Source organism: Pteronotus mesoamericanus, unplaced genomic scaffold (assembly GCF_021234165.1).
Source record: "Pteronotus mesoamericanus isolate MK-2021 breed Mesoamerican mustached bat unplaced genomic scaffold, CSHL_Meso_final scaffold_507, whole genome shotgun sequence".
Taxonomy (NCBI): domain Eukaryota; kingdom Metazoa; phylum Chordata; class Mammalia; order Chiroptera; family Mormoopidae; genus Pteronotus; species Pteronotus mesoamericanus.
In genome coordinates, this window is record NW_026555319.1 from 9,000,967 (window position 1) to 9,028,771 (window position 27,805).

The 27,805-nt window shown below is 51.9% G+C and overlaps 1 protein-coding gene across 1 annotated transcript in view; it reads right to left on the bottom strand.

Moving 5' to 3' along the window:
- The window catches only part of KSR2 (kinase suppressor of ras 2), a 269,609-nt gene that overhangs the window by 108,265 nt on the left and 133,539 nt on the right, over positions 1-27,805 (bottom strand). The window contains exon 5 of the mRNA XM_054594298.1: positions 6,851-7,035. Within this exon, the coding sequence (XP_054450273.1) occupies positions 6,851-7,035 (185 nt within the window). The remainder of the gene's footprint in view (positions 1-6,850; positions 7,036-27,805) is intronic.

Sequence of the window (27,805 nt, forward strand, 5' to 3'; positions counted from 1 at the left end):
AAAAGTCCTAAGGTTGCCTCCTGCATGCTGCGCCCAAATTGTGTGTGCCAAGGCAGGGAAGGCACGATGTGCAGACCGACCAGAGGAGGGGTGACGACAAAAACCCCAAAGTGGCCGGGCACGCAACACCAGCCACACGCATCTCTCTCTCTCTCTCTCTCTCTCTCTCTCTCTCACACACACACACACCAGCCCTCCATACACACAACACACGTCGCCTTTTAAGCAGAGATGCTCCTTCCTTCCCTGCAGCACTTGCAGCAGCAGCAGAGGCGACCTTCTGCAACCGCCGTGGGGTGATACAGACGGCCATTAGCTGGCCGTCCGCCGTCCCACCTTCAAACCCCAGCTCTGTGACTCTGAGCAAGTCCCTTCCACTCTGTGGCCTCAGTGTCCCCATCTGTAAGATGAGGGGTTGGACTCAGTGACATCTGAGGCACCTACCAGTTCAGACCTCCCTGATTCCAGAGCAGCATTTAAAAACTGGGAGCCCCGAGACCCATGCGATCCCCGTGCCTGGGGGGCTATTTAATATCACCTCACGCAATGTTAGAAGATTTTGCATTAGGCACTAACATTTTTAAATGGGCAGATTTCTCGTAAAAGTCACAGTCTCTGGCTTCTTTTGAAAAATTCAAAGATCTGGCAGCCGTGGCCCCGCAAAGGAGGGACGCTCTCATCGAGAAGGACGCAGCCACCGAAGAATTCCTGCCCACACGACAGAGCCTGAGTCGGACCACGAGCGCTCATCAGACAAACGCAGACCGAGGGACATCCCGTCAATTAGCTGGTCCCTCCTCGTCCAAGACGTCCAAGTCCCGAACAGCCAGGCTGAAGCCCTGCTCAAGCTTGACACACTGCTCCATGCAAAATGTGATCTTGCATTGGTTGCTATGACAAAAAATAATGCTATAAAGGGTCCTATTGGGACAACTGCTGAGATTAGAATATGGTTAGATGAAAGTCTTGATTCAATGCTGCGTTTACTGAACCTGGTAACCACGTGGCTATGGAAGAGAGTAGGCAACCTAGTCTCAAGGGTTCATAAAAATAAGAGCGAAAATGGGGCGGGGTTACAGAGAGAAGGCAAAGGAACCGCAATGTTGAAAACTGATAAATCTGAGCAAAGCAAAGGGGGCTCCAGAATCCTTTACATTGTTCTTACAACTTTTCTGTAATTTGAATTATTGTAAAATAAAAAACTAAACCTAAAAATTGTCGTATCGCAGAGTGATTCTCAGATGTTAGCCCGCAGAAGCCCGCAGAGGGCTGGGGAGACTCGCGGGGCTGGGCCCCTTCCCAGGGCTTCTGACTCGGGAGACCGGGAAGGAAGACGGCACGAATTCGCACGTCTAGGAAGCTCCCGGAGGTGACGCGGTCGCAGGCGACGCAGGGCTCACTTTGAGAAGCCCCAGTGCAACCCAGTTCAACCTGCAGAACTGACCGCCAAAAGAACTAGGCACAGAAAGAGCCTCCGAAGGGCAGGACTGGGAGAGGGACGGTGCAAGGGACCCGGTGTTTTTCATTAGGAACCTTTCCGTATCATTTTGTTTGCTTCCAGGTAGGTCTATTTTGATGCCTACAAAGCGCCTGCCTGGCAAGTAGCAGAGAGTCAGTCGTGTTAGGGACCTGCTGGGACCTGGGCTTCTACACAACAGCAACGATGTACAGCACAAACATCAGGCAACATAGAGGCTTTCTGTGTCTGCTGAGGGGCGGAGGGGTGGGGAGCAGCATTCTCGGGGAGCAGAGTTTCTTTGGGTCACTCCAACAATTTATATGTTTGCCCCTTAGAATTGCCACCACTGAGTCAGGTCAGACCCAAACTTCTCAACATCTCTCCCGATGAGGAGGAGAATGTGGTTTTTCGGGCAGCAAACTTCTGTCCAGACAGGCGCTCGGTCCTCCTCCCCCCTTCCAGCGGGTAATGAACCTTGGCCTCAAGCCTCATTAAACCCCATTATATAATCACCCCCATCCTGCGTCTCTTTACAACCCTTCCGGTGGCTGGTTTCTTGGGAGAAGGCAGTTTGGCGTCATCAGTCTTTATTGCTACCTGCTGCCACCTCCTTCCACCAATCAGGCTTCTGACTCAGCCCCAAGCACAGCAGGCCAGGCCCTCGGCTGAGGGTCAACTCTCTGTCGCCTTGCCCCCTGGACAAAGAACAGGGCCGGCTTGGACAGGAGAGGAGGAGACGGCAGGGTGAGGTGGAACAGGGTGAGCACATGCCGTCTTCTGAGACACCGCGGGAAGGACAGTGTTTCACAAGGCAGGGGCCGCGGGTAAAACTCCAGCTGGTGTCATTAGGACCACAACAAGGAAGTCCAGGAATCATCAGTCACTCGTCCCCTTTGGTGGATGCTACTCTGAAGCACCTGACCCCCACAGGCAGCTCATAGAGAAACATCGAAAACTGCAGGAGGGAAAAGTACCGTCACCCCGCTCCTTCTGCCCCAGGACGCTGGAGGCGCAGAGACTGAAGCTGTCTGTCCTCAGCTCGCTCTCGCGGCTGCACTTTGCACCTGCCTGGCCCCCAGGGGGATGGCCACCACCTGGGAAAATGGATGCTCTGAATACCAACATGGAGTCCTGGGGGGTGACCATGGGTGAGCAGGTATGGGTGCTGCTCTCTGGAGGGCAGCCCCAAAGCCAGGCTGCCCCCCCACCAAACACGATCTCCCGACTAGGCAAGGAAAACAACTTGAACAAGGTCCCTACTTGAAGAGCGAGCAGGTTTCGGGGAAGATGGCTTTGCGATCTCATTCTGCAGGCGAATGTAGGGTGGTGGGTTCAGAATGAGGGCAAACTCCACCTCCTTCCTGACTTCATGACCTTGAGGGAGTTAGATAACTCTATCAGCCCCCGTTTTTTCATCTGCGAAATGGGGATGAAAACAGGGCCTACCATGTGGAGGGGTATGAAGCTTAAATGAAATAACAGAAGTAAATGGCTTTGCCCGAATTGATGATGCCTGGAACACTGTCAACACAATAAACGTCGGTTGCTATTATTATCGCCATTTTCATCATTGTTACAAGCTATCCCATCACGCAACATATAGCAATAGCTCCCAAAGCGACCTTTTGTTGAGACTCAGTGTTCTAAGCACCAGTCCTGGGCTAGGAAATTTACAAGCATTCCTCATTTTGTCCTCACTACACCCTTGCAGGGTAGAAAAGGGCTCAGGTGTTCGGTGACTTGCCCAATTACACATCAGCAACCATTTAGTTGCTACAGCCCCAAAATCTCTTCCACCAGCCGCTAATGAATGATTACCTTCCGTCTAGGCTGCCTGACCCAAGTCAGCTGGGATCAGAGAGAACCTACAAAGACTCACGGGCATACAGCTTGTTGGACCAAAAATGGTCCACGGATGGAGGGCATCCGATCAGACACTACTGGGCTGACACAGCAGCCAGAGGCAACACAGACTAAATACAGCAAGGATGGAGAGCTAAGTCCGCTGTTCTCCACTCCTGAAAGCAGAATCGCGCGGCCTGAGTCAGCACCTTCCACAGAGCGCGGCAGAAGCTGATCTCTTGTGGTTTGTGCGTGGCTAACCTTGGAGACAGATTCCTCCATAAGTGGGGGCTCCTGTCATGCCCGCCCCCCCGCTCATCACCCCCAGGCCAGGGAAGCAGGGTGACGCCCAGGGAGGCGAAGTCCCTCTCACAGCCTTTCCGTGGCGGCTCGGCACCCTGAGGGTCCGAGGCTTGGCTACCGCACAGCCAGATCTGCCTAATGCTGCCTCCCGGCATTACGGTCAGGGGCAATGAGATGGCACATCACCAGCCTTCACAGTGAAGCCACGGCCAGAGCAGACAGTGACAAAGGGGCAGAGAGACGTGGCCTGTCAGGAACAGAGCCTCAGGGGCTCCCTCAGCGGCGTCAGTGCGAGGGAGGCTGGTGCGGGCGTGGAGGGCCTAGGGGCAGAAGTTCTCGTCTGAAACTCAGAGTGGCGAGAGGAGGGGACGATTCCAAGCAAGAGGTGACTGACATCTGGCAGCCGCGTTCTCCCAGAAGCCCCTCCCGGGGCTTCCAAAACTGGCTTCCTAAGTGAGTTCAAAGAGGTGCCCGGGAGTAGCTCGCTGGGGAAGCCTTGGGATCACAGGGCGTCCAAGCTCTGACACAGACCCTCATGGGGTCCCTCCCTGTCCAGCTGGGGAAGCGGAGGCCCAGAGAGAGACAGGAGCTCCCTGCACTAAAGAGCAGGACCTGAGAAGGCTAGAGTCAGACCTGGGTTCAACACCTACCACACAGGCAAAATCCTTCGCTTTCTGAGCCTCCGTTTCCTTGTCTGTAATACGAGAACAACAGTGCCTGCCTCAAAGAGCAGGGTGAGTCTTAACCATGAGAAGGCAGGGACACAGGTCACACAGGCAATTGGGGGCAGCACTGAGCCTCTGAGAGAGCTTCCCACGGGCCCAGCCTGGAGCCTGCGCCACCAGGCGGCCTCATCTGTTATTTGTCAGGGTCAACGGAAATGGGACCGGTCCAGGGGTCCAGCCACTTGTTGGGTTACCACTCATTCTCCCAGAGGGACTCAAATGCTATCGTCTTCCTTTCAAAGAGGCAAAGGGCGACCTCTTTGCCTACGAAGGACCAGCACTGGCTCCAAAGAGGCCACCACGCTCTAGGGCCTCCTAGTGCAGGGAGAGGACTTTAATTGGGGACTTTGCTCCCGCCCACAGGCAAACAGAGAAGTCGCTCCTCTCAGATGGAGGCCAGGGCAGGTGAGCGAGGTGGGGGCCATGCTGAACCTTCACAGCATTCTTTCTGGCAGGAGGAGGGGTCTGAACATGCAAGTCCATGGTGGTGGTATGTTTTCTTTTTCTTTTAAGCAAGCTATAGGTGTTTTTGCTCTGGCCGGAACTAAATTACAGAGCTATGGCCGGACCGTCAGAGGCGGCCCTGCTGACATTCACTCGCAGGATGAGGAAGGCCAAAGACAGGGATGGCTGCTGACGGCAACCACCTCAGGCCAAGGTAAATTCCATGGTTCGGACCATGGGAAGCGGGTGCAGTCAACAGAAAAGCATTTAGCCACAGCCCCCAAATTGATCACGGAGCTAGAGGACAGAAATGCTACTAGGGAAAAGGGGCTAATAAATTTCCTACCAACATTTGCCATTTATTAAGCACAGACTGTGTGCCAAGCACTGTGCAGGTAACTTGACACACATGAGCTTATCTAATCCTCACAAACATCTATGAGAGGAATCTATTGTTATCCCCATTTTACACATGAGGAAACTGAGTCTCAGAGAGGCTCTGAGCTCGCTTGGGGTCAGGCACAAGGCTCCAAAGTAAGGGAGCTGGAACTGGGACCCCAGCACGTCCCTCCGGGGCCAGGACATCCTGCCTAGTCCCACGCTGTCCCCCACCTGCTGTGTGGCCACGGCTCTTCCTCCTCCGGGCTCACCCCCTGCGGCTGCGCGCAGGCCCACCCTCTGGAGCATTTCTGGTCTCTCTGACAATGATTTCTCCCGACAAATTGATAAATTGCTTTCTGGTGTTGACGTGGATTGCGGGTGCTATTTTGGTTTGTTCGATTCAGGGCCTGCACCCCCTGGGCACCCAAACAAGCCAGACTCTGAGACGTCTCCTAACTGACGCCTACACAAGTCTCTTCTGATTCCCGCAGTGGATGCATGAACCACAACTGTGGACTGTAAATTGAGTTCACCGTCCTGACCCAGGCCCACTGCCCAGCTGGGTTCAGGCAGAGCTCTGGACCCTACAGTCTTGACAATGGACCCACAGGTTGGATGTTTGTGATGTGTGCAATTATCCAAAGAGAGAATTAATGGGTTTCATCAAATTCTTAAAGGGTCCATAGCCTTATGTAAAGAATAGGGCCCCACATTTAGAGAAAGGCATCCTGCCGGATATTTGAGGCGCCTTGGTGATCAAGCCATGCACAATGACAGACCCAGATTCATATGCCTGGCTCAATGCCTCGACAGCTGTGTGACCTCAGACAAGTCCCCTGACGCCCCTGAGCCCCAGTTTTGCCATCTATACAATGATGATGCTCCATCTGTACCAGGGTTGCTCCAAGAGAGAAATGAGATCATGCTTGTGGATCAGCAAGTACCGGGGCGCAGTAAACATCACTCATCGATGACCAGAGCAGCAACACCGCGTAGACCCCTGCGACTGTACTGAGGGCCTGGGGCGACTTCCTCCACATCCCCGCAGCCCCACGCCTCCCGAGTTCCCGTCAATACAAGTTCTTGGCTTGGCCGGAGGCTGGTTCAGGGGCTCCCCTCTGAACACATCTGTGCCTATTTGGCAAAGCTGGCCCCTGGGCAGAGAAGATGAAGTGCCTTCTAAGGCCTGAGCCCTTGATCACCAACAAGGTCCGCCTCCGCTCTGAGTAATAACTGCTTTGTCCACACAGGACTCCACGGGAGCAGAATGTGAGCACCCCCAGGCCACGCTCAGCCCAGTGTGAACCTGAATACATCGTGGAGATGCAAAGGTTACGCTGCGTTGACCTGCATGGGTGGGGTGGGGGATTACAAAATGTAATCACGGAAGCCTTAATGCACAGCAGAAAATGCCTGTGACCAGGCAGCTGAGACGCGGAAGACAGAAAAAGACGAAGCTTCTGTCCTTGAATCCCCTGCGTGCCTGCTTCCCTCTGTCATCCCCACACACCTGTGGGACCAATGACAACAGCCTGCCAACCTCCCGAGAGCCAAGGACGCCCCGCTTCCCTTTGAAACCATTCAAAGGGGCGTGTGCGGCGCAGGTGTGGGGGCGGAGCTGGCAGATGCTCAGTGAACATTTCACATTTTCACCACAGGAAAAGAAAAGAAGGGGTGCAGCGTGCAGGTGACTTACTTGAGGAGAAGTTGGCCTCCGTGTGGACGGGAGGGGTCGAGGGCAGGAAAGGCCCGTGCCCGACAAAGAAGGAGCGCAGGGAGCGCTCGGGCAGGAGCGGCGAGCGCTGCTGGGACGGGATGTTCTCGCAGCTGCCCACGCTGCTGTGGATCTTGAGGTTCAAGGGCTTGCTTTTCTTCTTGGCTCTGGAAGGGAGACAGAAAGAGAGGACCGGGAAGTGTATCCATACACACATGAAATGCGCACCCAACCCCCACTCCCACCCTGACCCAGCAGGGCGGCTCTCCCCGCTCCTCTGTCACTGAGCCCCGGCCACTATCCTGTGCCGTTTCTCACCTCCAAGCCTTGGCCTGTGATGTCCCCACTGCCTGGAATACCGTCCCCTTCTCTGCCTGGTTAATCCCCATTTGTCTTTTATGACTTGGCTCTGGTATCCTCTCCTCCAGGAAGCCTTCCCTGATACCCTAATCCCTCCCAGCCGGGGTTGAGCGTTCTTCCTCCAAAAAGCCTTCCCTGATATTCCCTTTTCCCTCCTACCCTGGGCTGGCTGTTCTTCAAGTCTCCTAAAATACTCGGTATATCTCTGTGGCTGTCCTTTCCTATTTTCCCAAATTCTTTCTTTCAGTTTTTGTCTCCCAAGTGGATTGTGGGTCTTTGAGAGCAAGATATTCTGTACTGTTCATTTCTCTGTCCTGGGCAACTGGCACAAAGCCTGGCACACAGTAGGTGCTCATTAAATGCTTATTCAGTGACGGATCTGGATTAAGACTCTACACTTATCACATTGCATCCCAACACTCTGTCTTCCATACTCAACTGTGGGCTCCCTGAGGACAGGAACCTGTGGTTTTCACTGTCGGATTTCTCAGCCCCTTGCTTAGTACCACCTGAATAGAATGAACCTCTCCACCTGGTTCTGAAACATTTCTCCCCTTTCCAAAGAGCTCAGCGGGTCAGTTTAAGAGAGTGTGGTTTAAAACAGCGTCATAACTAACCTCACTGCTCTTCCCACCTTCCCACAAGGCCCCATTCAGGGCTGGCCAGGAAGCGGGCGCCCTCTTGTGGCCAAAGTGAACCCTCCCTGCCAACGTTCAGAGTTCTGGAGGGAGTGGCTAGGAAGGTGTGTTCAGGTAAGACCGCAGGCCTCCCACACAAGCAGCCGAAAAGCCACCCTCTCCAGGAGGCCTGCTGCTCGTTGGCTTTAAGGAGCTCAGATGTGCCTGCAAAGCCACCCCTCCCGGGGCCTGCGCTGGCAGCCCCGCGTGTCCTCTCCCCGGGGGGCCTGCGGCAAGGCCCGGGAAGCTGCCTCCTGCCACAGCGGCACCTGCTGGCTGGTTGCTCCTGCCTGTGGTGGGGGAAGAAAGCGGGGGAAGGAAGGGGTGGCTCTTCCTTCCACACAAGGACTCAGCAGTGGAGGTCTGAAGTGCGATTTAGGAGGTAGACCCTCAGGGGTCAGGGAGACTCAGGCTTACGTCCTGACCGTGACCTCAGGAAAGTGAGCGCACCTTTTTGTGCCTGTTTCCTCACCTGGACAATGAGAAAACAAAAGCACCTGCCTACGAAGGACATCACGACAATTCTGTGAGATCATACGCGTGGCACAGGGCCCAGCACAGGATGAGGGTGCGGGGGGCCTGCTACTAACGTCGCTACGATCAGGTGAAACTTGGTGTCTGTGTGGCATGGGAAGAACCTCGAAGAAGCCGGACATTGAAGCCAGGCTGTGTTTTTCTCCTGAAACATCCAGCAACTCTCTCACTCCCCTTGGCAAATGAAGAGGATGCTGTCAAACCCTCCAACAACAGAGGCCACTGTCATCTCCAAACCACAGACAGGAACCTTGAGGCACTGGGCCACCGAGTGACGAGGCCAGATCCTTGTACACGGAGAACCAGGCCTAACCCAGCACAAGTTTAACAGTAGCTCAGAGTTGCTTTCTCTCCCCCATCTCACGGCCACAGATGGAGCAGAGAAAGGGGTATGTAAATAAATGACAGGTGTACAGGTGGATGGATAAAAAGATGAACAGACAAAGAGATGGGCGGGTGGGTGGATGGATGGACAGACGGATGGAAGGAAGGAAGGGTGAGCAGAAGGATAAATGGAAGCAAGCGTGAAAATGGAACGATTAATGAATAAAGGACAGAGAGAACAGGAGGAAGAGAGGGCAGAAGCGTGGATGGAAGGGACAGAGAGAGGGAAGAGGATGAGTGGCTGAAAGATCTGAAGGACACATGGATGAAATAAAAGAGAGAATGGGAAGCAAGAAGGGATGAATGAAATGGAGAAGAATGAGGATGGAAGGACGGACGGATGGGTGGATGGAAGGATGGAAGAGAGGCCAGGAGGAAGAGAGAGTGGGAGGATGCGGGGCCATTTGCTCCGACTAGGTAGGAGGAGATCCTATCACTGCTTCCCACACACCGAGGAAGCCTTTGTGGACAGGATGTGAGATTCACCTTTGCCAGCCGCCCTCGTCACCCAGGCATGCTCAGCGAGGAAAACAGACACAAATTACTGTGTCTAATGATCGGGGCTGTGTACTAAGATTCAGTGAGTATCTTGCAGTATATCCTGCAGATGCACTTAAAAAGGATGTCCTCTCCACAATCTTCACAGGATATTACATAGTACAGTAAGGTCTTCTCTGGAAGCAGAGCCAGTTTTGGAGAAAGCTGGAAAATGAGGTGGCGTGAAACGCTGGCGAGGGCTGCTCCACCCTTTGGAGCTGTGGGAGCCCTGCGTGGACCCTGCTCCCTCTGGATGGGCGGGCAAGTCAGGACTCCCCGACAGGGCGGGCTGTGCCCACAGCAGCCCCAGAGCCTGGCTCAGCTGACACTGCACATCGACAGAGGGAAAAACACCCAGCTCGAGGGCCCTAATCTCTGCTTAGGAGAATGTACTGGCTTTACCGCGAACTGCAAAGGGCTATTGCATGCTGGAATCTAGGAAAGTTCTTCCGACCTTCCTGATGTGACCCTTAAGGGTGGAATAGATGACCCTTAGAATTCTTGACTCCTTCATATCTGCTCACTGCCTTCCATCCCCAGTCCCACCATCCTTTCCGAGACACCCTCCGCCCTCACCTGAGCCACACTGACGCTACTGCCCGTCAGTCAGGCTCCTGGTCCTACTTTTTTTTTTTTTTTGCTTTTGGTTATACCGAGGTGAAATTTGTGTAATATAAAATTAACCACTTTAAAGTAAACTCAGTAGCACTGACTATTCACATTGTGCAAATCTAGTTCCAAAATACGTTCTTCATCCCAGAGGAAACCCTATGCCCATCAGGCAGTGACCCTCCACCACTTCCCTCCAGCCCCTGGCGATCACCAGTGTCCCCGTCCCCGTGGATTTGCCTGCTCTGGACTTCTCACACAAATGGAACCAGCCAATATATGAACTCTGGCACCTGGCTTCTCTCGTGGAGCATACTGTTTTTGAGGTTCACTCATGTTGTAGCCCATGTAGAAACCACACCGTTTTATGGCTAAACTAATCCCATCCCATTGTGATTCTTCACAATGCATTTTCCACCCAACAGCCCAAGTGAGGTGTTGAAAAGTGTACATTCTATCACGTCATTCCCCTGCTTAAAAACTTCCGAAGGCTCCCTATGGCTCCGCCCCTTTATGGCTCACAGAGGCGTCGCAGGACCCTCAGCGCCCGCTCTCCAACTTCCCCTGGTACCATCATGGCCTTGTCACCCTCTGACTCTGGCCACGGTGGGCACCAAGTTCTCATGTACCTCAGGGCGTTTGCACATGTTGTTCCTTCTGACGAGAACACTGTTCCCCATCCTGCCTGTCAGTGGAGACCTACCCATCCTTTAAGACTCACCTACCTAGACACATAGCGCTCAACCCTGAAGACCAGCCATATCTGCGGGTCACGTGTGCTCCCTGCACCCTCTGCTTCCTCTCACATGTCCCGGCTGGAATTCTGCAGTTACATATGTGGTCACTGAATGAATGTCTCCCCGCCGGGCCCCGCGCCCACCACACAGACAAGAAGGACTCGTATCCACAGCACCTGACACAAGGCACGCACCCCAGCGTGTAGAGCCAACACCAGAAGCCAGGTCAACAGATTCCCATCCAAGTCCATGTGCCCCAGCTCCAGCAAAGACCTCTGGCATCTTCCACCTGGGGGAATTCTACAGGGATGTGGCCCAGTTTCCACCTGCGAGCCAGGAGGGGTGGTTTTGCTGGATCTTCTCAGTGAACTCTCAGCTATGGGCTCCTTGAGGACAGAGACACACCTTAGCTTTTTTTCTAGCTCCGGGGTACGCCTTGCCTATGCTTTAGCTGGCTCTGCACTCAGAAGGCTCTAGAGCAACACACACTTGCCAGCCCGCCTCCCAGCACCCTCGTCCCAAAGAACAGCAAGGAAAGTCCCAAGCGGGTGTTTAGTCCTTGTGCCATTTCCTGTTCCAGAAGTCTGTTTGGCTTTGAGTTAAGCAGAGTAACCAGCCTCTTTACCCTCAGCTTCCTTGAGTGTGGGGTTGTGTCCCCTTGAACTCAGAGGCCATCACCCGGCCAAATCCCTCAGCATCTCGTTAACGGTGTCTGGAGCGTCTGGCCTGGCCAATTGGGAGGAAATGACAGGGCTGGGACCAGATGAGCGCCCCACAGGCGTAGCCAGGGGACAGGAGAGCGCTCGCGTTCTCGCACAGCGCCCTGTGCAGCATTCTTAGATACGTGCTCGAGAGAATCAGAATCAGGGGTTCAAGCAAAAACTATACATGAAGGTCACAGCAGCACTATTCACAACAGCCAACAGGGGCAAACAACCCAAATGCCCAGTCGTGGATGAGCGCTGTTTTCCCTGTCTCCTCTCGCCCTAGCCTGCCCCACCCCAGCTTCTCCATGCCTCCCTTCTCCTAGAACCCTATACCGCCTGCCCCCTGCACACCCTTGAAGACTTGGCTCAAGGAGCTCCTTTGGGCCCTCCAGAACCATACAGCATTGCACGCACATCTGTGCACTGAGCATTTATTATCCTCCAGATACCGGCCCTTTATAAGCATTAACTCATGCAATCCTCGCCATGACCATGCAGGGCAAGTACTGTAGTTATACCCATTTTATAGATGGAGCAAATGAAGCTCAGAGAGGCGGTGTGGCACTTGGTTGCACAGTGGGCACATGCCAACCAAGACACTCGAAGTGCAACGCACGGTGTTGGGCACTGTGGGCAGAAAAGGGAAGGAGGAGACACGAGCTTCGCTACCAGCAGCCCCTGCTACGTATAGTTTCTGCACCAGCACAGATGTGGCCACGAAGCAGGGGTGTGCTCAGCAGCTGCTCCATGGCTGTACCCATCTCACCAAGTGGGAATCTCCAATTTGGGTGTGACCCACCAGAAATCGTCATTCACCGGAATTAGGTCAGCCATGCTGTCTCATACCCCACTGGGGTGTGCAAACATGCAAGCACTTGTCCTGCTGGTTTGAACTGGGCAGCTCCAGGCATATTCTTCTGGCCTCGGGGGTGGCAAACTATGGGCCAACCCTAGGCCAAATCCAGGCCTCGGACCGTTCTTGTAAATAAAGTTTTACTGGAACACAGCCATGCCCTGTCATGTATGCATCATCTGTGACACCTGCTTGACCACGGCCACATTAGTTGTAACGGAGAAGACTTGCAAAGGCGAAAATATTCGCCTCTTGCCCTTTACCAAAAAAGCTTGCCAGCTCCCGTTCCAGACGCCCTGTCCTCCAAGGTTAACCAAGAAAAAGGCTCCGAGACGAGCCAGAGTCTGCTCGGGATTTACTTTCCCTCCAGTGACAGCTTCTCTCTTGACCTCATGCATCTAAATCATGAACACTCTGCCTCCCTCCCCGGAGACAAGTCACAATGACGGCCCGAATGGTCCAGGCCTGGGCCCCGGTAATACCCTGCGGTGGTCACTATGGAGCCCCATCCTACATGTATGCTGCTCTTCACCACAGCCAGAGCCACACGTGGCTCCTGAAGTTTAAATCAATTTTACGGAAGGTAAAATTTTAAATGCTGTTCATCAGTCACAATCGCCATAACTTACATGCCCAAAGGTCGCATGTGGCCAGCGGTTGCTGGATTGGACACAGCAGATAATAAAACACTTCCGTCACTGCTGAAACTTCTTTTGGACACCACTGCTCCGAACAACCCCTGGCACCACCGCATGCGGTGACACTGCACGCTGCTCCATCCCAGCTCTCTCGCCTCTCCCAGTCCAATTTCCACCCCCCAACAGTAAACTCTACTTTGCTTCACAAAAGACTGAAAACAGCCAAAACATGCATCCCAAGGAGCCAATTGATTAAATTATGCTGATTCCATTGGGTGGGACTAAGTAGGTGCGTAAAAGAATAGGGATAGAGAGCAGGCCAACACTTACTATTAAATGAAAGAAAGAAGAGGAAAAAACAATGTACACAGCATGACTTCATGTGTGTCTTCAAAAGCTATATATTAATTCAAAAACTAATCCAGTAAGTATCTTTTAAGTATAATAAGGTGCTTGGACTCTAGCAATGAAAGAGGCACACAAGAGCCATCCCTCCCTGGGGGCTGGTGTCCTGGCTGGGGATCCAGACAAGCAGATGAAACAATACGGGAATACTGATTAATAATGAGAGCTACATGGAGAATTAAAATCAGGTTCACACGGAGTGAGTGGGTAGGAAGGCCTCCCTGGGGACCTGGCATTTAGGCTGAGACCACAGTGTCAAGAACAAGCCAGATTTCCAAAGATCTGGAGGGAGACAGGCAGCAAGGCAAGGTCAATGTCAGAGAGTCAAAGGCCAAGTCAACGCACAGTGGGTGAGGACCACTGCGATTCCGTCCTCGCCACCAGAAGGAGAGGGGTTGGACTGTGGCAGCAACAGGCACCTGCTGCAGGGGCTGAAAAAAGGAAAATGATCGAACCTGATTCTATTCCTAAAAGATCAGTCTGCCCGAGACACAGCTGCCTCCTAACCTGGTGCATTAGTCTTGGCCAGAGACACTCAAGGATGCGTGAGCACTTTCTGGAAAGTCAGAACTGATAACGTGAGGCCGGCCTCCTCTGCAGGCAGGCGGGGGCTGCAGATTTCGGGAGGAGATACCTCATCACTTTCAGACTCTTCTTTGCCAATTGCACTTAGTCACAGGAATAGTCTTTTATAATATCAAAACATTATTTCTGAATGGTGTACAGTATTTTTTCATTTTTTTCTCTTTATTTTATTAAAGTGAAAAAACTCTAGAAAACAGAGATGCAGACATGGAATAATGTGGTCAATCGTTATTTAATATTTCAATGATGTTTCATTATTTTCTCAAGAACTTTTAAATTGAAGATTAAATTTAGGAGGGATTTTTGTTTTTCAAATGGCTTCCACAGTCAGCTGGTAACTGACTATTTTAGTATTTTAGATATAGGACATAAATCTAAAAACATGATTGTTCAAAGACTCCTAGACACATTAAACATATATAGTTACATATAAATGTGTCATATATAAATATCTGTATTTGAAAAACATGTAAAATGTCTTAGGAACAGATATATGGGTATTTGGTGTTTTTTTTTTAAATTAAACTTTGCTCAGTAGCAGATCAGCTTTCAATATCAAAGAGACTTACTTTCTACCATGGACTCTAAAGAACACTATAAATGAACAAAAAAACAAAAACAGACTCTTAGACACAGAGGACAGACTGATGGTTGTCAGAGGGGAAGGTGTTGGTGGGGTGGGTAAAAAAGGCAAAAGGATTAAGAAGTAGAGATTGGCAATTACAAAATAGTCATGGGGATGTAAAGTACAGCATAGGAAATACAGTCAATAATACTGTAATAACTATGTACGGTTCCACGTGGATATCAGAAATACCAGGAGGAACACTTTGTAAAGAATATGATTGTCTAACCTCTATGCTATATACCTAAAACTAATATGAAATAATATTGAATGTAAACTATAATTTAAAAAAATTCTTTTATTTAAAAAAAAAATCAGACCTTCTACCAAGACTTGACTTGGGGAAAGAAAATTTTTGCGCGCGCGCGCTCTCTCTCTCTCTCTCTCTCCCCCCCCCCTTGTCCATTAAGACACTGCTTCAGATTCAAGGAAGAGGAAAAAAATAAAATAAAAGAAACAGGAAAAAAGGCAGACAGTAAAATCTTTGCCTTTGCAAGTCGTACGCTCTCTGTCTCTACTACTCAACTCCGCAGCGGTGGCACAAACCCAGGCACAGACAACACGTGAATGAGTGGGTGTGGCCGTGCTCCTACCAACTACAGAATTAGGCGGGGGGCCGAAATTGGCCCCCGGCCTGCAGCTTCCAACCCCTGTTCTAGGAGGGTCTGGACTTCCATGAAAGTAGAAAAATCAAAACGCACCACCCAAAGCAACCCCCAAATGCCACTTCCCATTGCCTAATTCACCCCAAGAGTGGCCATCCTGCCACCTGATTTCTTTCCTTTCATCATCCTGACCCCGCCCTCCTGGGTATGGCTGGAACTTGTCCTAGCATCTCTCTGTTTCCTCAAGCTCTGACCACAGTTTTGGAGTTCACACATGTTTTTTTGATTATGTGATACCATTTGGAAGTGCCGGCAAGGTAGGAATCATGTGTGGTTTGATTTTTGTGGATCCCCAGCACCCCTCACAAGACCTGGCATATATGTAGTTAGAGCTCCATTATCTAAGTGAATTCGAGAAAATCCAAGTGCTTCCAATGCACCATCACATAAAAGCCAGTGGGCTCCTCGTGGAAGAGAGCTGGGGAAGGGGCGACCCTCCAGTGTGTCCCTTTGCCCCGATGCTGTGAGAAGGGGACAAGCTGGCACCCCACCCTGAATATTTATTTCCAATAGAAGCTGTTTCTGCATAGAGTGCCTGGTGGAGAGGGGATGGTAATGAACCTACAGGAAAGCTAAGGGGCTGGACTGGCCCACCCGCGGGGTAAATTCCAGTGCTCATAGGACTGCGGAAGTCAGCCCTGAGATCCATCTGGCTGGGATGGCAGAGGTCAGGCGCTGTGCTCGCGACAGGTCACCTCATTTGGGATTAAGAACAATTATGACCTCCTTTTTATAATTAAGGTAACTGCATGGTTGGGGGGGCGGGGGCGGTGTCTCAACCGTTAACGTACCCAGGTCACAACTCCATAAAAGCCCAGCATGTGTGTGATCCAGAGTTTACCAACTTCAAAGCCTGTTCTTCATCGCTCTGTGAATTCCCCTGTCAGAGCTCATCACACACATTCCCATTTCACAGATGTGCCTGCACAGGCCAGAGCTGCCCAGGCTGCCAATTTCAGGATTGGCTGGGGAGGACCGATCTCTCACTTGCAAACTGGGCATCTTGCCTGAAGGCTGGTCTAAGCCAGTCTTTGACCTGGACATGGACAATGCTGCCTCTGCCCCATGGAATAACCCAGAATCCAGAGCCCCCTCTCCAGGTGAACACCACTGCACAGCCCAGCCCCGCCGCCCCCCAACCACCAGCTGAGCTCACCCAGACCACCAACCTTGAGCCTGCCTTCCAGGCCCGCTCTGTGCGGCGTCCAGGCGTGCTGATTTTCCTGCATCCCTCTGATTAGCGACTAATCTTATTTTTTTGTTCCCCAACCCATAAATCAGTTACAGACCAAATATTTACACAGGCCATCCTTTCCGACAGAACCTGGGTTCCTGACAGCCCTCATTATTAGAAAGGATGACTGATTTTGGGCAGAGATTTCACGGGTGTGTGGCTGGATGTTTTCTTTTAGGTTTCCTTCCACATCCTTTTGCTTGAAGGAAAAACAATTTCCAAGTTAGGTTCGCACGGAGGTCTGCACTCGCTGTCACCCAGGGGCCCGGGGGTATGGTCAGCCCCGTGAGTCCTGGCCTGGACTGGCTTCTTCCCCTCTCTGGTGGCAAGCATAGAATCATTTGACATCACAAACATCCCCTAAAATCAGGAACTGTAAAGAAGAGAGGGAGGGAGGGGCCAGGAAAGGGAAACTGGCAGCATCATTACCCTCAGTCCATGACACCCAGCCTTCTGGCGGTGGTCTGGCCTGACCAAGGTGACCCCAAGGGAAGCCATGTACTGAGTTGATAAAATCCCCTGGCAGGGAAGCAGGAGGCCCTGTCATTACTGAGCAAGTCACCTTGGGTCCTGAGGCCAGTTTCCCCTCCTGTCAAATGCAAGGATTCACAGAGTGGTCCCCGTATCTCAGTTCTCATTGTGACAGCTGCCACTCACTGAGACCTTACCATATGCCTGGCCTTGTGCTAAGCATTCTATAGGAATTAATGCATTCCATTCTTTAAGATGGGGGCCATCATCTCCAGATGAAGAAACAGAGGGTCAGTGACTTACCAAGGTCTCAGAGTGCATAAGGGGCAGAGCGAGGATTTAAACCTGGTTCTGTCTGACCCCCAACGTGCTGAGTCTTAAAATATATTGCAGCCTCCCTAGGACCTGGCTCTGCTTGGCACCCGTGGCAAGGAAGCGCACTCTCATTGGGGTTCTCATCGCCCTGACATCTCCCTATGAATCCACCCAGGGTCCGTGTCCTCAGCAAATGCAGAACCGACAACTGTCTGCTCAGGTGGTTAGCCAGCAAAGGGCTTTCTCTCTGCCAGTGAGGGCAGCTAGAGATATTTATTCAGGCAAATAGGGAGTCTTTTGCCACCATGGAATACTTCACAGAAGCTTCCTTGATGCTAGGCAAAGTGAACAGAGTGAATCCTTACGGGCATGCCTAAAGAGGCAATATTTCAACCTGGTGATTCTGCAAGAAACGCACTGAAATGCATCCATCGCAGCCTGTGAGACAGACAACAGCATCTAGCCACTGGTGAGGGTTTGAGGACTCAGACGATTCTGGGGCCAGCCTGGCGCCTGGGGGCCAGCCGTCGGCTGCTCTTAGTTTCCTTACTTGTAAAATGAGGGTGAAGGGCAAGATCATCCTGAAAAGCTCATCCATCCTCACTGATGCCGTTCCCTTGCCTCCAGACTTACGGCGTGAACTTGGGCAGGTCAAAATCTGCGAGTCCTCTTAGTTCTACAGTGGGATAACCTCTCAGACCCTCCATCTGCCCCGGCTTCTTGGGGGCAAATGAGTCAGCATTGGCTGAGCAGAGCACACAGTAAAGCTGCAGCTGGTATGATCCCAGTGGTGCGGAATGTCCAATAAGTCACTGGTGGCCATCCTCCAGGGACTCTGAGAAGGAAGCCTGAAACTCTTTTTCCCTGGGAGTTTGAAGAACAGTTGCCTGAAATCGGTGGTGGCAGTGATGTTTTTTTCCAACCAAGGCCTTCGACCTGCTTTGAGCTTTTGTTTCTAGTGGGAACTCATTAGAATACAAAACGTGTTCACTCAGAATCATATAACATAGATGGTAGGCCTTCTGGGAATTAAAACTTAACATGCTCATCCATGTATTTATTCTTGCTTGGCAGGAACCGCATACTTAAACACAGGGTCCAGCAGAAGTAACACCTGCTTGAGTGTGGTCGGTAAGGTAATATGGGTGTAATAATTCATAGTTTTAATATAAACATTTCACCTAAAATGTCCTATAGTATGTACGAGTGTGATGTTGTTATGGCACAGAACTACATGCTTAGGATTTTGTAGTAAAAGATTTTATAATAAAAAGGGGCGTTACTTGTGCCGGACGCTGTGCTCTTAGCCAGTGAGATACACTGCTGCTTTGCAGGGGACATTCGTTTGTCACCGTCCAGCATTCACCGCCCCCCTCATATGCCCTTGGGGGAACTCTCTCTCCTCCTCTGTGCACAGTCATTTCAGGGATGACAACAAGGGGCGGATGCCTTCCCTCCCCAAGTCACCAGGTGCCAAGTCGGGCCAACTGGATTTCCTCTAGAAAACAAGAATTTTGAGTGGAGTGACACATGATGGAAGAAATCTGTGAAGCTCAGTTTATCTACTGGTGGCTCCCCACAAACCTGTCGAGTCATTCCTGCCACACAGAGCCCCCAAGACACCCTGGATCCTGGATCCTGCTCCTTCCCGAGATTTCTTGTCAATCCTGAGAGCCATCCCCACGTCTTCTACGTAGGTTCGCTGTCTTATCAAGTCAGCGAGACTTGGCTTCTGCTGTTGCAACCAGAAACCCCCACTGCATCCTTTCAACCACAAAAGCTGAACTGCCCTTTAAAAAGAAGTCTACAGCTCCATTTTTTTTCTAAGTCCAACTAATACCCTCAACTCCAGCGTTTCTCAGGTCTTTTGGGGTGGGGGGCCCAGGCATCCATCTGCATTTTAACAAGCTCTTCAAACTGCCCCCACGCTCCTGGGGGCCACTGCTCTGCCCGGCACGTCTGAGGCTCTGACACCAGCCTGTGCTGCTGCTGGCACGTTTGGCACAGGCTGACATTCTGAAACAAAATACCACTCACAATGCCAGCATCCCTCAGGCCCCCACGAAGCACGTTGAGAGCTCAGGCCGGAGCAGGGATGGGGCATGCCAGAAGGAAAGAGGAAATGTATCGCCAAAGGACACGCTCCAGGACAGCTACAGAGCCACAATGGCACATGCCACAAACGGCGTACGCGCACCCCATCGGAAAAATCCAAAGTGTCTACATCCAAACTGAGGCATCCCTGGGACAGCCCCATTGAGTGGGTCCATATTGGAGCACGTAGGGAGAGTAGAGCAGGAGGCGTCTTAATAGGGGAGTGTTGAATGGAACATGGTACGTTCGTACTTGAGAATACTGGGCAGTCATTAGAATGAACGAGGTAGCTCTACAGCCATGGTCAACACATTTTTCCGTAAAGGGCCAGGTAGTCAATACGATAGATTTTGCAGGCCACACAGTCTCCACCGCAACTGCCCAACTCTGCTACTGACTCACAAAAGCCACCCTGGGCAATATGTAAACATGTGGGCGTGGCTGTGTCTCCATAAAACTTTATTTACAAAAGCAAGGAATGGGCAGGACTCGGCCCAGGGCCTTGGCTTGCCGACTCGTTTTCCGTGAGCAGGAAAAAACTCCAAGACACACTGATCTGGGAAAAAACTTGCTGCCTACCAACATGTATAATATGATCTCGTCTATTCAAATATAAATGTAAATATGTATAAATATGTCTACACAATGTTTGAATATATTTACCATATATTCCTGTGACATATTTAAGGTCACAGAAAAAGAACTAGAAAGGTTTCCACTGAGAAAGACAATGGAAATAAAGGGATGAGGGGAACCTCTGTATTTGACTGTGTCTGCCAATCTTTCATAGAGACCATGCACACCGTGAGTGTAACACACGTGCAATTTGAAAGGAAGGGAAAAGCAAGGAGAGAGGGAAGGAAAGAGGAGAGAGGAAGAAGAGGAAACAATGGGGAGGAGGCAAGAATGGGGAAAAGAAGAAAGGAAGGAAGAAAAGAAGGAAGGCTGTGTACCAATAAAACTTTATTTACAAAAATAGGCAATGGGCTACCTTTGGTCCAAGGGCCACAGTTTTCTAAAATACCATTGGTCTAAAATATCAATTCCAATCGGACTGATGGTTGCCAGAGGGGAGGGGGGCTGGGGGCCTGAGTGAAAGGTAAAGGGGTTGAGAAGTTCAGATGCGCAGTTACAAAACAGTCCCGGGATGGAAAGCACAGCATAGGGAATCGAGTCGATAATATTGTAAAACTATGTATGGAGCCAGGTGGGGGCTGGAAATATCGGGGGGATCACTTTGTGAAGTCTATGGTTATCTAACCACTATGCTGTACACCTGAAACCAATACAATATTGAAAGCAAACTGTAACTGAAAAATAAAATTAAAAAATAACAAAATATCAACTCCAGGAAGGTACGGTCATGGCAGTTTTGTTGACAAGTATGTCCCTGGTGTCCAGGACACTCCCTGGCATACAGCAGAAGCTCAACGGTTGTTGAAAGAATGAGTAACACCCAGCCTCTCTCCATTAACCTGGAAAACTAACAATTCAACTATTACCCGAAGCCCGATGTGGCTGTGGTGCTCATTTAAATGCCAGCACACAGGTTAATGAAATGGCAATGATCTTTAAAAAGAAAAAAAAAGAAAAAAAATCCCTGGCTTGTGTGGCTCCGTGGATTGAGTGCCGGCCTGAGAACCAAAGGCTCGCCGGTTCAATTCCCACTCAGGGCACATGCCTGGGTTGCAGGCCAGGTCCCCAGTAGGGGGCACTTGAGAGGCAACCACACACTGATATTTCTCTCCCTCTCTTTCTCAATCCCTTCCCCCCGCCTAAAAATAAATAAGTAAAATCTTTAAAAACTTTTTTTTAAAAAATCAGTTTTCATTCTCACATGATCACAGCAAAGGGGGTCTCGCTCGGTGGCACTTTGCTGGTTTAGAAAACAGAGAAGCAGGCTGGTGGCTCCTGCCCAGGGCCCGGTGACCTGCTTCCCGGGCCCCGCCCTGCACGAAGCAGGTCAGCAGCAGTCAGGCCGGTTCCCGGGTCTGCCCGCAGATATTTCCGTCTCCAAGGAAACCTCACCTCTAAATGCCTCACAGTGTTTTCCTACCACAGGCAAATAGGTTCTGATTCGGAGAAAAATCTACAAACCTTTGCTCCAAAAGAGAGACGCAGCTTCAGTGGGGGGCGGGGGAAAGGGACGTGACATGGGTGGGCAATGCAGCAGAGGTGACTCTCAAAAGCATCGGGCATGCATTTCTGCAGGGTGCGAGGCGGCACGGGGAGCTGTGCAGGTGGATTTTTAAAGTAGGGAGGAAACTGTTGCCCTCTTGGGCACTTTGTCCCACGATGTCCTGGAATCAAGGGCAACTGGCATCTCAGCGGGCAGACGGGGGGGCGGGGCAGGGGGGAGTAATGTCAAGTCCAAACCTTGCAGCCTTTGGGAAATAACACAACCTGGAGTCTAACCGCTGCAAAGAAAGACTGTGGTGGGCGTGGAGTCACGGGCCCTCACCTTGCTCCACAGGCACCTGGGACTCTGGGTAAGACGCTGCCTCCTCTTTTCCGCCTGAATATGCAAACGCACCTGCCCTTCAGCATCTGGATGAATTATGTATCAGGTTTGGCAGGTTGACAGAGATAGACAGCTGCCCACCGAAGGCCATGCTGGGTGCAAACTGAGCTATCACATCAAGACGTTCCTAAAGCGCCCCCCGCCCCCGCACCGTCCCCTGTTCGACTCGGTACAGGATCCCTGTGCTGTGTGGCTGTTTCCATCACTGTCTACAGAGTCCATCCCAGGTCTCCTGGGGATGCAAAGGAAGGAGCATGTGTCACGGGACAAGCCATGAGCTGCAAATTAAATCAAGAAGCAGGAGTGAAAATCGAGCTAATAAGAAGCTTTGCTATCTCTGGGGGACCTCCCCATGCTGGGCGCTGAGATAAACATATCCCCAACATTACATCCAATCTTCAGGGCCCATGTGGGAGGCAGAGGATCATGCCTCCGTTGCACAGAAGGAAGGAGAGAGTGGAAGCCGCCTGTCCAAAGGCCCGCAGAGGCGGAGCTCCAGCCAGACCCGGCTCGTTCCAGGGTGGTGCTTCCTCTGCAGGCTGTCCTGGCTGCCTCCTGGCCGGCGGGGCTCAACAGGAAAGGCGACAGGTGCGGAGAGCAGAAACGAAAAGATGCCCAACCCAATGAAAACATGGACAAGTTACTTGATGTGACACTTGTCCAAAGAAGACACACAAGTGGCAGCCAATGGGCACATGGAAAAGATGCTCAACATCATCAGTCATTAGCAAAATGAACATTAAGCCACAATGAAATGCTACTTCACATCCGCAAGTGTAGCTATAATTTAGAAAATGGAAAATAAGCGTTCATGAGGATGTGGAGAAACAGGAGCGCCCGCACAAGGCTGATGCAGATGGAAAACCTGCAGCAACGTGGAGGAAATTGATGACTCTCCAGAAAGTTAAACAGAATCACCACATGATACAGCAACTCCACTCCTAGATACATATTTAAAAGAATTAAAAATCTCAAACAAATACACATTCATGCATATTCATAGTGGCATTATTCACAATAGTTAAAAAGTAGAAAAAGCCCCAAATTTGCATCCATGGGATGGATGGATGGATGGACAAATCGTGGCCCATCCATACAATCGGATATTATTCAACCTTCCAAGGAAGGAAATTTTGACGGATGCCACCACATGTATGAACTTGAAGACATTATGCTGAGTAAAATAAGAAAGCCACAAAAGGACAAATCTTGTACGCTTCCACTTACATGAAGTACATTGAGTAGTCAAAGCCACAGAGACAGAGAGCAGAGAGGCAGTTTCCAGGGGCTGGGGGAGGGGAGAGTGAGGGGCTAGTGTGTACAAACTGGGACAGAATTGCGGTTTGAAAGGTCTAGCGATGGAGGGTAGCAATGGCCGCAGAATCATGTACTTCGGGCACTGAAATGTACAGCTAAACATGGTGAAAATGACAATTCTGGTGATGATTATATGTATGTTATCACAATTTTCAAAACGTGTTCGCAAGTGGATCATTTATCCTTTAATAATGGAGAGGGGAAGCGGGGAGAAGGGCCCTGTGGGGAAAGGGGGAGACAGACAGACAGAGAGACACGCTTGGAGGGGTGACTGCTCCTCCTTGAGAAGGCTGAAGGGAGGGTCCAGGCTCGGGGCGGGGCGGGGCGGGGCACGATCCCGGGAGAAGGAAGCTGAGTGTGGGCAGGGGGCTGGGGGAGGGGAGCGTGAGAGCTGACAGCTGACGCAGTGAGAGAAGCCATCAGCGGGCGCGCCTGTTCCCTGCCACCTTCCCCACAGCTGTCACTTATCTTCTCTAGCTGTGTGCTCTCCACCTGCTCAGATCCAATTTAATTAGAGGTTCAAGGCTCCCCAAGTACCAAAAGCAAATGCCAAGTTTATGACCATTAGCGAAGGAGCTGTAAAACCCGGGTCTGTTGAAGTTCAGCAAAGTGCCATCTGCCACCCTGGGGAGGCTGCCGGGCCCCAGCCTGGGTTTCTTTGGGGTCCCACTCCTCTGCTCATGGCCGACACACGATCTGTGGTGGGCGGCGAGCTCCAGTGCGCGCGGACTGCTCAGGAGCACAGCGTGGGCACACCTTCCGAGGCAACCATGGCCATCGTCGTCTTAGAACAGCCAGCCGGAGCTAGGTTTCGCAGTGGACGCCAAGAAAAACGCAGGCTGGAGTCCAACAAACCTGCAATTGCTGCTCTGCACCTTGGATTTCCCCCCTGTGCAAAGGGGCAGGCTATGTCCTACAGTGGCTCGAGGCAGACTCTCAAAGACATTTGGGGTGTGGACTCAGGGGCAGCCGTGAAGCTCACAACCCAGCTCTGCAGCCGACCAGTGTTCTATTTCAGCGAGGCTGCCAGGCCGCTTTAGTAAAGGGACTGGATTGGGACAGAGAGAGCCACTCCCAAAAGGACCCTCCTCACACCAGTGCTCCCTGGGACTAGCTAGGGTGTCAAAGGACGAGGGATTGCAGACACCAAAGACAGCCGTGACCTCCGCTTGCCACGTTCAGGTGGCGTCAAGAAACTCCCAAGACCCTGGACTGGGCGGTGACCCTGCAGAGCCTCAGCCTCCACACCTGTAAAGAGGAACGAACTGCAGCACCTGCCTCTCTGCGTTGCTGGGAGGGTGTCCTGAGATGACATGTGTCACCTCAGGACACACAGAACATGACACAATGTATGCACCAGGACAGACAGGTGATGGAACTTCGGCTGCCCCAGGCGCCCAGGGGACCAAGCCGACCAATACTTCGATGCGCCTTGGACCATTCTGCGGGACACCAGGCAGCGGGTGGGGGGCCTCCACCGGGAAACGCCCAGCACAGACGTCAGAGGCGCCGCCCTGCCCGTAGCCTCGGCAGAGGGGCTACGTGAGCAGTTTCTTCTTAGGTGCCACCAGCGCGGGCTCTTTACTTTTTTTAAGTTCCATTTGGTTTCATTGTAAAAGGAAGTCCACACAGTTTTGAAGTGTTAACACGGCATAGCAAGGTACCTAATGAAAAGCAGAAAGGCCCCCTCCGGAGGGGCTCAGGGGAACTGGGAATGTCCGGATCCTCAGTGGGCACTGCTTCTGCGGGTGCGTTTCTTTGATAAACGTTCAAGGAGCTGCACACTCACTAATGAGTGTTTTTGTGCACACACATTAGACTCCTATAAAAAGACTTCTAACTCCCTTGTTACAGGCTGAACTGTATGTCCCAAAATATGTTTGGGTCCTGACCCCCAAGACCTCAGACTATGACTTTATTTGAAAATAGGGTTACTGAAGATGTAATCTGCTAAGTTTCGATGAGGTCATTTTGGGGGGGGGGTGCCTGACCCAGTAGGATTTGTGTCCTTATAAAAAGAGAAAATTCAGGACACAGAGGAAATCATGTGAAGATAAAAGCAGAGGCGGGGGCGATACCGCTGCAGAGCAAGGGGCGCCTAAGACAGCCGGCAAAGCAGCAGAAGCCGCAGGGGACGCCTGAGACAGAGGCCTCCTGCAGCCTGACCGCGCCGGCACCTTCGCCGCGGCCTTGCAGCCTCCAGACGGGGAGGCTGAGTTTCTGTGAGGGAGGCGCCCCGGCTGTCGCGCTCGGCTGCGGCCTCCCTAGGAAGCCAGCACACCCTCTAATTCTCAGTGGCCCCGAGAGGTCCCCGGGGTTAATGGCTTCTTGTGTGCGCCCGCCCCGAGAGTTTGTTTCAGTCACTGTATCTGGTGTCCCTTCCTAGCTCTGTCCACAGCTCCACTCACGTCACGGAGCGGAACCCGGTGGGAATTTGGGGGCGGCCCCCCCCACACCCATCCATCACCATGCCTTCAACATGGGGGCGCAGAAAGGATGCTGCGGAGCGGCTCCCAAACACAAGCTACGTGAACACAGTCCCAGTATCGAGATCCCCAGAGACCGTCCCTGCTGCAAGCCCCACCCCACAAAAGCCTCCAGAAATCTCCTGCGTCACTTTCTGTCCCCACATCCACCTTGGTTGTCTCCGAGCGCCACTGGACATTATACCACTTCATGCTTATGAATCTCCTGCCAGCTCCTGCCTGGGGCCGCTGCTGCCTTTCGGGCCGCCTCAGGGCCTTTGCACACACCGTTCCCTCTGCCTGGAATACTCTGTCCACAGAAACCCATGCCGCTCGCTCCACCAGCTCTGCGCTCCGGCGGCCCCCAGAAGGGCGGCCCGCCCTGCCTCCTTGTCCGAACTGGAAGGCCTCTCCCCTACGCTCTCTCCCCCTCTCCCTGGCTCTCACTCCCTCTGGGGCTGTCACCGCCGCCGGGCACCGTGCGTATTTACTGGGCTGCGTGCCCCTGTGTGTCTGCCCCGGCAACGTGAGGACAGGGCCTTTGGACGTCCTATTCTGCCTTCAGCACAGCATGTACGATAGGGCGTGTAATGTGCTAGACATTCAACAAATAAACACCTATGAACAAACCCATGTCGCCACTTTTATATAAAGTGTCGGTTATCGTTATCGCTGCCCCTTTCCTGAGTAGTGTCGGTGCATCCACTCACGTAATTCTCCCATCAGCCCCACAAAGTGCAGATTCTTATTCTCCCATTTTACAGATGGGGTACAGAGTGGCCTACCCAAGGCCACACAGCCACAGGCTGGGGGAGGCAAGATCCGACCACAGTCCCGGTAGATCCCAGAGCCTATGGCTGGCCATCTGCCTCGCTCCCTCCGCTCGCCTCCTACATGTTCCATGCGACAGAGACCGTCCCTGTCCACTTACCGCTCTGCCTCCCCAGCCATGATCTGACCTCAGCATCTCAGGAGAATGAGGTCCTTAATGAAGCAAATTAAATGCAACCACCAGTCAGCACCAAATTGCCTTTCTTATTTATTTTTCCTGCACACAACTGGCCTGCTTGTTATAAAAGAAAACAAGTCAGTGAAAAATAAAGATGCCATGAGGATATATGGAGATAGAGAGAGCCGGCCTGTGCTTTAATTGGCTTCCTGCCACGGTGTGGACTTAACTGGGTGAGGACACTATTAACTGCGTGGAAGAAAGCACTTATTCACAAGAAAGCCACCTAACGGGGGCAACCGTCAGCGTGGGGGCAAGTGCCGGCACCTCTCAGGGGAGGGAGAATGGCTCATTCAAAAGGCTGAGACGTCCTCTTATGGGTTTCTGTGCAACTCACTATGCAAGCGCCATCAGGCAGGGCAACTCTGAATAAATGATTACAGATGACAAAAAGGATCCTCCAGTTTATCTCCATTCACCTTTCAACATCCCTCCCTCCTCCGCTCCAGAACAAGCCACCAACACCTCCCGCCAGGCGAGAGAGGAGAAAACCGCTTGGCTGCCCATGAGCACTCACCGGTCCTCTCCCTGCACCACAAAAGGGGAAATTCTTACAGGCGCGAAGCTGCTCACACCACATCTTTGCTTAAAACCCTGCAGAGGCTTCCCAAGGCTCATAAAACAAATATCAAATTCTTTACCTCCCCACAAGATATATGCACTGGGACTTGTGAGTGTTGCCTTATTTGGAAAAAAAAAAAAATGGTCCTTGTAGGTTTAATTAAGTTAGGAACCTTGAGACGAAATAATCCCAGATTATCCAGTGGGGCCCAAAATCCAATGAAAGTGTCCTTATAAGAGAAACACAGAGGGAGATTTGACCTAGAAGAGAAGACACAGAGGGAAAGGCCAGGTGAAGGTGAGGTAGGAACTGGAGTGATATGGCCACAAGCAAGGGACACCTGGAGCCACTGGGAGGGGCAAGGAAGGATTCTCCCCTAGAGCCTTTGGCGGGGGCACAGCCTTGCTGGCATCTCACTCAGATTTATGGCCTCCAGCACAGAGAGAACGCATTCCTGTTGACTTAAGCCACGCTTGGTTTGGGATAATTTGTTACACAGCCTCCCGAGCCTTCATGTGATGCTGCCCCTCTCACTTTCTCTTCCACCAACCGCCCCTCCTCTTTCCCTCAAGTGCAGCAGGCTCCCTGCCCGCCACCCCCTGCCCCCGCCCCTGGGCCTCTGCACAGGCTGTG